General features: G+C 28.2%; 2 protein-coding genes across 4 annotated transcripts; one reads left to right on the top strand and one right to left on the bottom strand.

Moving 5' to 3' along the window:
* Positions 1-25: 25 nt before the first annotated feature.
* On the top strand, positions 26-5,886 carry Hexim (Hexamethylene bisacetamide inducible). 3 transcript variants are annotated; one of them, XR_001506386.2, is made up of 7 exons: positions 26-499; positions 1,583-2,001; positions 2,196-2,517; positions 4,080-4,164; positions 4,271-4,364; positions 4,641-4,724; positions 5,521-5,886. XR_001506386.2 is itself a non-coding variant. In XM_015524928.2 (3 exons), exons 1-3 carry the CDS (start codon positions 236-238, stop codon positions 2,497-2,499), a joined length of 987 nt encoding a protein of 328 aa, XP_015380414.1. In that variant the 5' UTR covers positions 26-235; the 3' UTR covers positions 2,500-2,557. The 3 variants fall into 3 exon arrangements, 1 of the variants encoding a protein (XP_015380414.1); XR_001506387.2 differs by lacking the exon at positions 4,641-4,724; XM_015524928.2 differs by lacking the exons at positions 4,080-4,164; positions 4,271-4,364; positions 4,641-4,724; positions 5,521-5,886 and having other exon boundaries at positions 2,196-2,557.
* On the bottom strand, positions 3,040-12,430 carry LOC107174108 (uncharacterized). The gene is made up of 8 exons (XM_015524929.2): positions 11,833-12,430; positions 11,649-11,737; positions 10,403-10,503; positions 9,911-10,023; positions 6,856-6,971; positions 6,447-6,684; positions 6,177-6,324; positions 3,040-3,543 (listed from the first exon to the last, which is right to left on the bottom strand). Exons 2-8 carry the CDS (start codon positions 11,732-11,734, stop codon positions 3,359-3,361), a joined length of 987 nt encoding a protein of 328 aa, XP_015380415.2. The 5' UTR covers positions 11,735-11,737; positions 11,833-12,430; the 3' UTR covers positions 3,040-3,358.

Here is a 12,430-nt window from a genome sequence, read left to right as displayed (position 1 = left end):
CGAACCGACTGGCAGTCGAAGTTTGACTGCTTTGGCTTGCGGACGTGTGTTCACCGTCGCTACTACTACGCCCCCCAATCGATAACGACACCGTTCGTTTTCGTGTGCCGATTCGAACGTGAACCGTTCGCGCCTCAAACGTTCATTCGTTTCCAGTCGATTCCAGCGATCCACGACCGTCCCGAGAGACTTGGGAGACGCGCGACCAGAACGACTTAAACAACAACAAACAACAATGGAAGAAGACCAAAATGGCGTCGTCGCCGCCGCAGTAGTCGGGAGGCCGCCGAACAGCGAAACCTGCGGAATGATCGTCAACCACAGTGGTGGCGAGGAGGGCCCGACGCCAACGGCTGCGGCTGCAGCGCCGCCGACACCAGCGCTCCCAGCGGCGGCGGCGGCAACAGCGTTCGGAGCTCCGGCGCGCCCAGCGCCGCGGTACGGCGCCCATCTCAACTTCAACAATAACAATTCGGTCATCAAAGGGCAGCTTAATAAGGTACCTACGCGTTGTCTAAACACTCTAAATCACAACGATTTTAGTATTTTACCAACCCGTAACCGATTTTTCCCCGAGCTTTATCATCCTCCACTGAGTTTTCCGATTTTTTTCGTTCACTCCCCGCAGGCCTCGGTGATGTAAAGTAAACGTGACACGAGGTTAATGTCGGCGGACGTAACGTGTATTCGTACGATTAGACTGTTATTTATTTATTATTCGAATTTCCACGAGTAAATCTCGTCGGTCAACGAAGAGTTTCCTTTTTTACGAACTCGGGGTGGCTATCGCCCGTCGCACAATTATATAAATATCATGTTTATTTATATGTTTGGCGTCCCTACGCCTCCGATTTATGTGAATGTTGTCCGTGCAGAATGAAATACAGCAAGCAGTGTGCCAAGGACGACCACTATTATAGACATGTTTTTCACTTCAATTATTATTACTGTTGCTGTTGTTAGTGGTTTACTATTCCAGTGCCTTATGGCTTAAAAGTATTGCGTCGAAATAAACTGTTGTCTAATTAACTATAATATAATATAATATAATTTTATAGAGATTTTCTTCGACCATTTATTTTGTGCCCGGTGGATATTTCGGGAGTTTTTGGATTGAAATAAAAAAAAAAAACGTCTTTTTATATTACCTATGCACGATTTAAGGTAATCGGGTGTTGGACAAGATAATATATTTGTAGGAGGGGAAATTTTAAAAATAACATCTTTACTAAATTATACTGCTTACCTATTTTAACATAAAATTCCCATGGTTCTATTGTGTCGTTTATTTAAACTTAATTGCCTTAATTTACCGGATCTTAAGAATAATCTTTGACGTAAACACCATATGCTCATGTTAATATATTATAAAAATGCAGAATTAAAATATTTGTTTTGTTCTAATGAAGTGTATGTTCCTAATATCCTCATAATCCATTCTAAATTTAAAAAAGTTATATTTTATTTAAAAATATATCCATCCTGAATATAATTCAGATTGAAAGATAATTTCTTTTTCAATCAATAGTTTGTCCTATTTTTTTTTTTTTTATCATAATAAAACCAATAAAATATTTTATAGGGTCCCGGTAATCTAGATCACAGAAATAGACGTACACGTCGTGGCAAACGTAAAAGCAGAAAGCAAACGCCATACATGAAGGATGGGATGTTATATCGAGACAAAGCTGTCGCTCCCAACAATACTAATCAGTTTTTGATGGACGATCATAATGATGGACCAGACATAGATAAAAAACTGTTAGCACGGTACAGCAATGAAAATGGACGTACAAGAAATTCAAGTTACACTAGTGTCGAATCAGAAGGTGAACAGATGTATTCTTCATCAGATGATGATGGGACTTCAATACAAAAGGAATTTATTGATACCTATAGACTTATTCAAGAAGAACAATTGTCAGGGTTGACTCCAAGTGAACTCGTTCAACGAGTGATTGAGCTTGAAGAAAAACTACAAACACAACAAGAGTCTAAGAGGTAAAATAAATTAAATTTAAAATAATATTTATATTTTATCTAATATTATTAATCATTTATTCACTAATAACATTACAAAATGTCATTTTTTTTTTTTATAAAAATATACTTAATGATAAAAAAAATATAAATTACCAATAAATAGGAAAATACACAAAAAAAATAAGTAATTAAGTTGTTTTTATTTAATATAGGTTTAAAAAAAATATGATTACATATTCAAACGGCATACCTAAAGAAGAAGATGAAGATAATTTTATTGATATAGAAGAATATAGATCATTGCAAGTACAGAATAGAGAATTGATGACACAAAACAAACTGCTGCAAGCTGAAATTGAAACTCTTAAACAAATACAAAGCAAAACAATAAATAATGATTCAGATAGCTCTGTAGATAGTGAGAGTTCATCAGACTCCAGTAGCTCTTCCAGTTCATCAGATGGACAAGAAATAGAAATGAAGTTCTTAGTACGGAGTAGTGAAAGAAATGATTGATCAATCAAGTACCAAAATGTAAATGCTTTTTCCTTGTAAATATAAGTATACATATATATATATATATTTTTTTTTTTAAGAACAGCTTCTGATAATACTTTTTGTTAATATTAAGTTTTACCCTTTCTCCATCAAATGATAATTTGGTTGTTTTTTGGAACTCATTGTATTTAATTTACCGGTATGTTACATTATATATATTTATTTTTATTTTTTGTAATTCCGGTAATGATCTCGAGTATTATAATTAATGGCTCATGCTGAATATTTTGGTTTTACTATTATAAATCATCAGAATTTTAAAAAATCATTTTGAAATTATTATATATGTATAATTTTTTTAAGTATATAATTCCAAGAAAAAATCCTTTAACGATTAATCGATTTTTATCAATTAAAAAAACTTTATAAAGTGTTAAATCTCTTAACATCCCATGTTTTGTATAGGTATGGCTATACTTTTGTTTTGTTTAGTTTTTTTTTTTTAGTGTAAAGATTAAAATAAAAATTATTCTATAACCGTTAAAACAAGTCAAGTAGTTAAAATTATATTGGGTTTTATTTTATTTAGAAATGTACACATTTGTGTGATGAAACTATAGCAATAGCATAATACCAGTTCAATCTTGGATACTACTTGTAATCCAATATTATTTTGGTTTCATAAAATATGCTATTTTTAAATTAAAAAATTAATAAATATATACTTCACAATATATAACATCACTTTGAATAAAACAAATTAAAAAATCATTAAATTGGTACAGAAAAAAATAAATAAGTTACTGTTAGGACATAAAATCAGGAATTACAATTTTAAAATCACTTATAAAATTGGCAAAAAGTTATTAAATAAATATTAATGTTGTGGAGTGTCAACCATTGAATACCAAAATTTGCACAACATGTTGTCTTTGACCTGCTGTTCTTTAATGGTTTCTTCTTTATTAACCATTAAAATAAAACAAGCTTCTAAATAATGCCTTGTTTTGAAATAGCTTCTAGTTAGTAGTTCTAACAATTCTGCCATCTCCACATTAGTATCTATAAATAAAAACATATTAATAAATAAATAAAGTTTGCTTACACTTCTTACAATATATAAGCACTTCTATTGCAATAATTCAAAAGTCAATAATAGGTGCCCTAACAAATTATTAAAGGAAATTTAAAAGGTATAATTACAAATTTTAAGCATGTTATCACATCTGTAAATATTATAAAGTAAGTAAAAACATCATAACATAGAAATTGACAAATCTCACTAATTGCATCTCAAATAACATGTGGGGTATACAAATATAAAACATAATATTATATGAAAAGAGTTTATAATGCCTATATAGTTTAACATTGGTTTATAAACTATACATTATTCTTGGCATAAGACTAAAAAACTACACGGGAATTCATCAATTCTATTTAAATTTCAGTAGATACAATTGATCCGTTGATGAGGATTTGTAGACATTTTAAAGAAATTAACATCATTTATTGATTAAAAAAATTAATTAGATATGATAAGTGTTACTAGCAAAAATGTGTATGCAGTTTGTATGATCTTTTATATTATGTTTCAGAAAGTTTAACATGAATTGTGAAGTTTGGCAGTGATCACTTTAATTATGGAATTTGGTGATAACTTGTACATAACAAAACCACCAGGTAATTAATTTATGTAGTACTGTAGTAGTATTATGTGATAAACATTTAGCACTACACTACAATACATAATATAATATTTAAATTAACTGGGTATTATTTTGTATAGGAATAGAACTTATTCAATCATATAAGAGAGAAATATTAAATTTTCTCCATTAGGATAAAAATTTGTCAAAATATCAAGACTGTTGCTGATGAAAGTAAGCGTACAAATCTTCAGCTGTACTTTCTTATTAATATTATTTTAAATTTAATTAATACATAAAATATATGAATAATAGGTTGTATTAAAATAAAGGTGGTTAATAGTTGCTCCATTAAATGTTAAAATACAATTGCACAATTCTTATTGTTTTATATAGATACCAATCTACAACTTACTAGTAATCAATAAATTAATAAAAGAAGCAATTTATATCATTATGAAACAATAATATACATAGACCCTGACAATAAAAAAATAATTTTTTTTTTAGTTCTAACAGCTGTAGAAAAATGACAGCAACTGGTGTAGTATTGACGTCAGAAATAAATTGTTTGCAAAATAAACATCATAGAAGGTAAAGAGACAAATTGTTCTAATAATATTGAATGATAAATTGTTCTGTTGAAATACAATTTAAAAATAATTCTCAATCTGTAGTTTTGATTACTTAAAAATTATATTAGTTAAGGACATAGTTATAGTTTCGTAAGTTATAACAATCGTGCACTTCATACACAGTAAATTGGTAAGTCTCCCTAGTTAATACACATATTTAGTAATATGTACATTTAAAAGAAGAATTAATTACATGACAAACCAGATTGTTTACTTATTTTTTCTAACTTTTATTCTTGGTTTATTTCTATGGTAAAAGAAAAAAAATGTGTTATACATTACGAGTATATACGGAAAATTACATACAAGCAAGTTAAGAGGCTCACTTGCGTTCTAAATTTCAGGTTTCTTCATTTTATATTTTGCTACACAACACAAACATTATTTTTTATGTACATCATTATTAAATGCTCAAAAGTTGGTATTTTTCTAATACTGCCCAGTATAAATTTACATTGAATAGAACTGTTATAATATATTAACACAAACAATTGTAACTATGTCCAGTACATATGAACAAATGAATACAAGGAAATAAGGTGTTCTAAACATTATGTGTAAAAAGCTAAAATAGTATTTTCTTTTAAAAAACTTAAAATTTAAATTCAAAATAAAAATATAACTTTTCTAATTTATTTGGCCTTAACTCGTTTTTGAGAAGTGCCTGTATCTCAAAGTTTAATATAAAAATTTCAAACATTAAATTGTCTACATAACCTCCTATTTGACTAATCAAATTTTATGATTTCTCACAGGTTTATGGACTAAGGTGTCTACTAATGATCCTTGAAGCCAAAAGCTGTATAGATTGATTGATTCAGAACTCTTTTTCTGAAAGCCAAAACGTGTGGTCAAATATCTCCAGGAATTCACATTACGGATATATAATTATTATAAACAGATAAATGCATTTTATTTGTGCATGATAATTATTTCTCAACTATACATCTGGATTAAAAAATATATTGAAGTTTTAAATTCCAACAACTAGTATTTTTAATGAACAATTTTAAGTGATGAAATCTAAATTAAAAGAGTTGTTATTTACATATTTATTATGTTGTATTTGTATTATTTAATAAGTATTTTAAATTGAGAATAAAATTTTATCTTTTTTGTAAGATGCAAAATCATATTTTTAATACTAGTTCTACCATAAAAAAAACAAATGGAGTGAACAACATTTATTAAACAAGCAATATTAAGGTTGTTTAAATAGTAAACATTGGCTTTACTAGTATATAAAATTTTTTGCATGTTATTCTTTTTTTTAATGAAATTTACATTTTTGAACAACCTACAAAAATTTCAATTGTTTACTGATTCCTGGTTTTATTTAATTAATATTAATTAATATTTGTTTATTTAATGACCAGAAAATAATTATTTATTAGAATTAAAGTTGACTTACTATATGGTGACAATTCATACATCTTTGGATTGGTACTTATCTTTTGTAATGTGATTTTCCATGATTCTAGCGTCTCCGTTATATCTTTAAAAACAGATATATTTTGACTGGATAGTATGCATTTCAACAAAATCAATATTTGCATTGCCTGGATTGATGAATAATAGTAATTAATATTAGGTGATTACACATTAAGTTTAAAATTATGAGGAAAAACTATATTGCGATTAATTATATTTAATTATTTACAATAGATTTATAATATTTTACCATTAAATAGTCATCTCGAATCGTAAGATAAATTCGTTCTGTTTCTGTCACAGATTGTCCAAATCCCATTATTCGATTACAAGTATCCAATACACCTAGATCAACTTTTTCCATATAGTGTCTGTAATACAACCACATATGTAAGTAAATTTGTTGTATTTCAGATCGTAGCTCAGTTGAATGTTCAGTAATTAAACTAAGTTTCCATTTTGAATCTTTTATAGGTACTTTCATTATCCTAAAAAATTTACATACTTTACTAAATAAAAAATAAACAGGATCAGAAGAATGTATAGGATAAAATTGCCACTAAAATGTAGTAAAAGGCTGCTTAATTAAACATTTAATATAACAAAATAAATTATTAATCCATTGGTATAAAATAAATTATTAAAAATAATATATTTACTCCAAACATATTTTATAAAAGGGTAAAATTTCTGAAGAGCATTTGTTTACTGTTGATTTCTTAAGTGAAAGTTCTTGGATCGAATCAGGTTTCCTGTGAATGGCTTTTGAGCAGAGCTTTAAAAATAACAAATTAGTGTTAATATTTAAATTTTATAATAAGTAGTTTTTTAAATTAATAAATATGCACATATATATCTAAAAAAAAACTACATAATATTAATAATTCATAAGCATCAACTTATTGAACATTTTTATTTTTATGCTTAGTAAGGTTACTTGTATAGACTAATAAATAACATACAACATAAATTGTTCACTTCTAAAAATGACTATTTTAATAATATACAGGTGTCCCGCGAGGATTTACCCATTACGATACCTCACAAATGATGGAGATATCAAAATTCTGGTTTTTTAATAAGACTCGCAGGGTTAAGTACTACATTTACTTTATTTTTAAAGTTATTTTAATGTGTTAATAAAAAAGTTTCTTTTCTTTTTTCATTAATCTTGATTCTTAATTTTTTTCTAGTTTTAAAAGAAGTAAAATATGATTACAACTAGGCATACTGTAAGTGTTTGGCCATTTGTACGAGAATGCGCACGGTGTAGCATGTCACAAGATTGATAACACTACAGTCAGTACGGTGTTAATTAGAAAATTTTTCTCGAAACTAAAAATATAATTAAAAACCAGGAAATTAATGAAAATAAAATTTTGAAACATCAATATACTCAGAAAAATTAACTACAAAATGGTCATAGTATTTTTTTTTTTTTTTTTTTGAAATAATTAAATAAAAAAATATTATTTTTAACTTTTTTACCAAAACATTAAAATATGAAATTGTAGTTCTTATCCCTGCGAGTCTTATTACAAAATCAGAATTTTGGGAGATATCGCAATGGGTAAATTCTTGCAGGACACCCTGTATGCAAGTTGTACAATAAAATTCTTTCCATACGTAGAAGAGATAATTAATTTCAAGATTAAGAAAAAAACAGAATCCAACAAAACATTTTATCACATAAAAAGTATTTTGAGGCTATACCTTTTTTCATCTGAAGGCATATTAAGGACACGTCAAGGAGCAAACTTAAGAAGAGACAATCACAACAGCGTGGAGGATTTGTATTGGTATTTACCATCTTTTTGGGTATATAACTACTTTGCATAGGGACTTTGGATTTTTGGAATTTTTAAAACCTACAAGTTAAGAATAATGAGTAAGTCTTGAAGTATTGTATTATTTCTAAGTGACAGTTGAAGTATGACAAATAAAGCTCTTTGAGCCTACCGTTTTTTGTAGCAAAACTCTAGGTCTAGTAGCGTCTTGGAAGTTGCAAGTCTCACAGACCTCTTGGTTTGAGTTATAGACCACAACCTCACCAGGGGTGGAAGAAATCAATCTTGGGTAAGAGAGTTGGATGAGATAACATAACAGGTAAGTGAAATATCTAGTTACTTAACCAGTAGTTTGACAAGTCTGAGCGAACAATTTTGATATCTGATAGCACTATCATTCTTGAGTTGTTAAAATACATGTTCCAAAAAATTATCTATATAGTAGTTTTATACCTAAAATTGTAGTTAATAACAATGTAGATAGTATGAATCCTCAGAGCTTTTAAGATTTACTCGTATTTTAGGCAATCATGTTAATATCCATCGAAAAAGATCTGCTTTTCAATATTTACACAGATGAAATCATTAATAAAGTAGCAAGTGGCTAAAAAATATTAACCAAAGCCCTAGTGTACTAATCAATTAATTGTTAATATACATTTGTATATCTAACTAAATTTACTGGGAGAATAATTTTATTCACAAAGGTCTGGCACATGTACAGATTTCTCAGGTTAAATTTTTATCCCAAACAGCCCCTGGGTATATAGTGTTATACTGTAAAATTGTCATAATTTTAAATAGAAACTGGTTGTTTGTAAAATTGGGAATTTTTCCCCTCGGAGTTTCAGTTAAGAGCAACAGCTAAAGAAGTGAATTTGTTTATATTTGGATTTTGGAGTATGTTCATCATAAGAATAAAGATATATTTTAATATTGAGAATGAAAAAAAAAATATCTTGTAATTTATCAAAATTGTAGTATTTTTATGAAGACAAATCTAGTTTTTTAATAATTTGAATCATTAAACGCTCGCATTTTTTTTTAGTTAATTTATTCACTTTTTTACTTTAAACTACTATGTACTTAGTATTATTATCACAATAATAATTCTAATTGTAGCAATGAGATGATCAATGAACATTAATATAAGTACAAAAATAGTATACTCTACCGAAAATAGTCAATATGCTTTAAGATAAAAGACTTAAAATTATATAGTTAAAGTGATGAATGTTTTTTAACAGATAATTACAATATTGTAATGATAGCCACTCTTCACAACTAGGTTATACTAAAAAGATTGTCATCATCATGTCCCTCAACATAATATATTATAATATGGTATTAAACAGCCACATAGATGTTTATATTATAATAAACATCTGTGGTCAATGGTCATATATTGTTATGTCCTTTTATACAAAATCTGTTCCATTTGTGCTCGGACGATACCCTTCAACCATCGGCCAGCCACATGCAATGTCACTCTCCCTGCATACACCCTTAGCGTCAGACATACGTGGTGAGCCAATTTAAGATATTTCAAATGTAATTTTTCTGTGTCTCAAATAATAAATGCTCTTTTTATATATATCTAAATTAACAGTTGTGTTGTCAATTAATATTGAATTATAAATTAATTAGTGTTGAACCTACTTCTCCTTCCTTCGTCCATCAAACACTCAAAGACTTCAGTCGAAGTGGGCTAAGTTAATTTAATGTATAAATAATTAAAACCTTATATGCATATATGTATTTGCATGTGTATACATATATACATATAAGAAGGTAGTAATCTAGAGTGAGAGTGTATACATAATATACACAAAAGGGGTAAACACATATACATTACTAATTCTCTTTTTTATGTTACTATACAATATTAAGAATTAAAAATAAAGCTTGGCAAATTAATAAGATTTACCTGAGTTTCTTTCTTGTCCAAGAAATTACTTAATACAATAGTTTCATTGCTCATCATCATTAATTGCTCATAGTAAGATATCTGCTCTTCATTTGGTAGCTCAAATTCAGGAACTAAAAAAAACAATAATTAACTTAATTTTGTAAAACAAATGATGCCTTAATAAAAATCAAATTAAATATTAAATCATACATTTAGGTTAACATCTTTAACAAATTTAATTGAAAATTAATAATTACTAAATTTTGCTTTGATATGAAACTGAATGTATTCATACATGTAAATATGCAGTATTATTCTAACCAAATTTTTTTTTAAAATTAAATATCAGTCATCAATAATCTTCATTTGTTTTTTTTAAATATGAACTATGAATTTGTAAAATTGTACAATTCTCAAATATTGGACTTTGAAAAATATATAAATTATACGAAATTGATAGTTCATGGATTCAAAGATATAAATATTAAGTAATAACCTGTTGTTACTTACCATTTATAGGATAACTTATGTTGAGAACTTTTCTTTGAGGACCATATACTTCAGATTGCACACACAAGTAAGGATTTTTATCACTATGTAACTCAACTCCTCTAAATTAAAGACAAAAATAACAGTCAAAAATAAACTTATGGATTAAAAATATAAATAAAAAGGTATAATAAGTATAATAATATAAGTTTAAAGGTTATTATTACTAACAATTTTACCCAATGTTTCATCTATCGATTCTTTGCATAATATATATGAGACCTTAAAAAATTTAGTACACTAAGAACTTAAATAATTTGTTACTATCTTGTTTCTTTAAAAAAACTGAAATAAATCTTCATACATGTACGTTACTAATGTAAGATTTTTTTCCCATAAAAATAATATTATATTATATTGTGTGAATAAAAGATGTTATTTGTATTACTAGAGATAAATGAAATCCAGATGGACATTACACATGTGATGGAGGTAGTAACTAGTAATAAGTAACTTTTATTTCTTACATTTAAGTAAATAACCAATTACAAATATAAATTAAAAATCATTAGAAAATTTGGACTTTATAACTTAAAGTACCTATATTTAAAAATTGAAAATATTGATTATTAAATGAAAAATGGGGCATACTTGGTACATTTACCTATATAAAATAAATACTAGTCTGAATAACAAAATATAATATAATCATAGACAATTATACCACACCATAGCACAGCAACTTGATAGGTATATAAATCACTAAAAAATATTCATTTTCATGAACGAACACAAATTCATGTATGAGTCACTCTAAAGTCTATATGGATGGAAATATGAAGCAACAAATCCACCAAGAGTCTTAAGGAATATATTGATATAACTTTTAATGAAAAAGGTTCAGTAGTTATTGAGTCTATGATGGACTTAAAAAGAAATATTAATTTATATAGGTGTATTTTCTATTAAGTAAAAGTACTGAATTATATCTAAGTTAGTAATAATTTTTAAAACCAATTAATGTAGCAAGCTATACTTGGTATAAAACTTATAGTTAGGTATCAGCGATAGCCGACTCTGTCCCTTTCAAAAATTATTGGAAAAATATGTTCAAGGTCCCACGTTTTCCTAATAATACCTAAATAGAAACGCCCTTTTTTATTTAGCCGATCAAATGATTTGTTCTCAGGCCACCAATCCATAGATAGGTACCTAATAAGAAAAATACTAAGTAGTTAAAAAATGGATAAATATGGTAGGTAAGTACCGTGAATATGCATAAGCTGGTAGTCCTTCTCTTAAATTTTTTCTCCTTCCGTCCCTTTCAAATTGTGGTTTGTAATTTGTATACATCTTCTATAATTTTGTAAACATAAAATGACATATTAACACGGAAAATAAAAAATATTTTATGCTATTCATATTCTACTATGCTGATGAAATTCACTCACCAAAATGAAATGCTAAGTATAGTCGTTGATGACGTACGAAAGTAATACGAGTGTACCAAACCTTATATACACAAACTAACGGATTAATTTTAAAACGTCTGACGAAGAGACGTTGTATTAAAATAATATTATGAACACCTATCGCTATATTGTGTTTATAGTCGAAATCGGCAAACGTGGTGGAAAAAACGAGATTCGAAATATTATGGAAAAACACTGTTACTACGCGATGTTTAACGACTAGACAAATGTGATTTGGCGATTATGATAAATGGACGACATGGGCGGACAGACCGAGCCTACGGTAAGTCTTGGACAGCCCTAGGACTCGGAGGAGACGAGAACGTCACGTCGCTAAACGGTGAAACTCACTGAAGTCTGAAACTGACGTGTTTGTAACTTGAATGTGGACACTGGGCACGTGTGGATGTAGAGATATCGATCATCGGTGTTGGTGTGTGTTCGAGCGTTATCGCGTTGAACTCCGCGTTTAACGTTTGTCACAAAAATAGCTACCTACCCATTACAACGCAGTATCTACCATCTTGATTGGACAAGTACCTAGTACAGTTGTAGTACCTGGTAAAGTAGATAGATT

Source organism: Diuraphis noxia, unplaced genomic scaffold, assembly GCF_037042655.1.
Source record: "Diuraphis noxia isolate RWA-SAM2 unplaced genomic scaffold, SU_Dnox_SAM2 contig0003, whole genome shotgun sequence".
Lineage (NCBI taxonomy): Eukaryota > Metazoa > Arthropoda > Insecta > Hemiptera > Aphididae > Diuraphis > Diuraphis noxia.
This window is presented reverse-complemented; position numbering and strand designations above follow the sequence as displayed.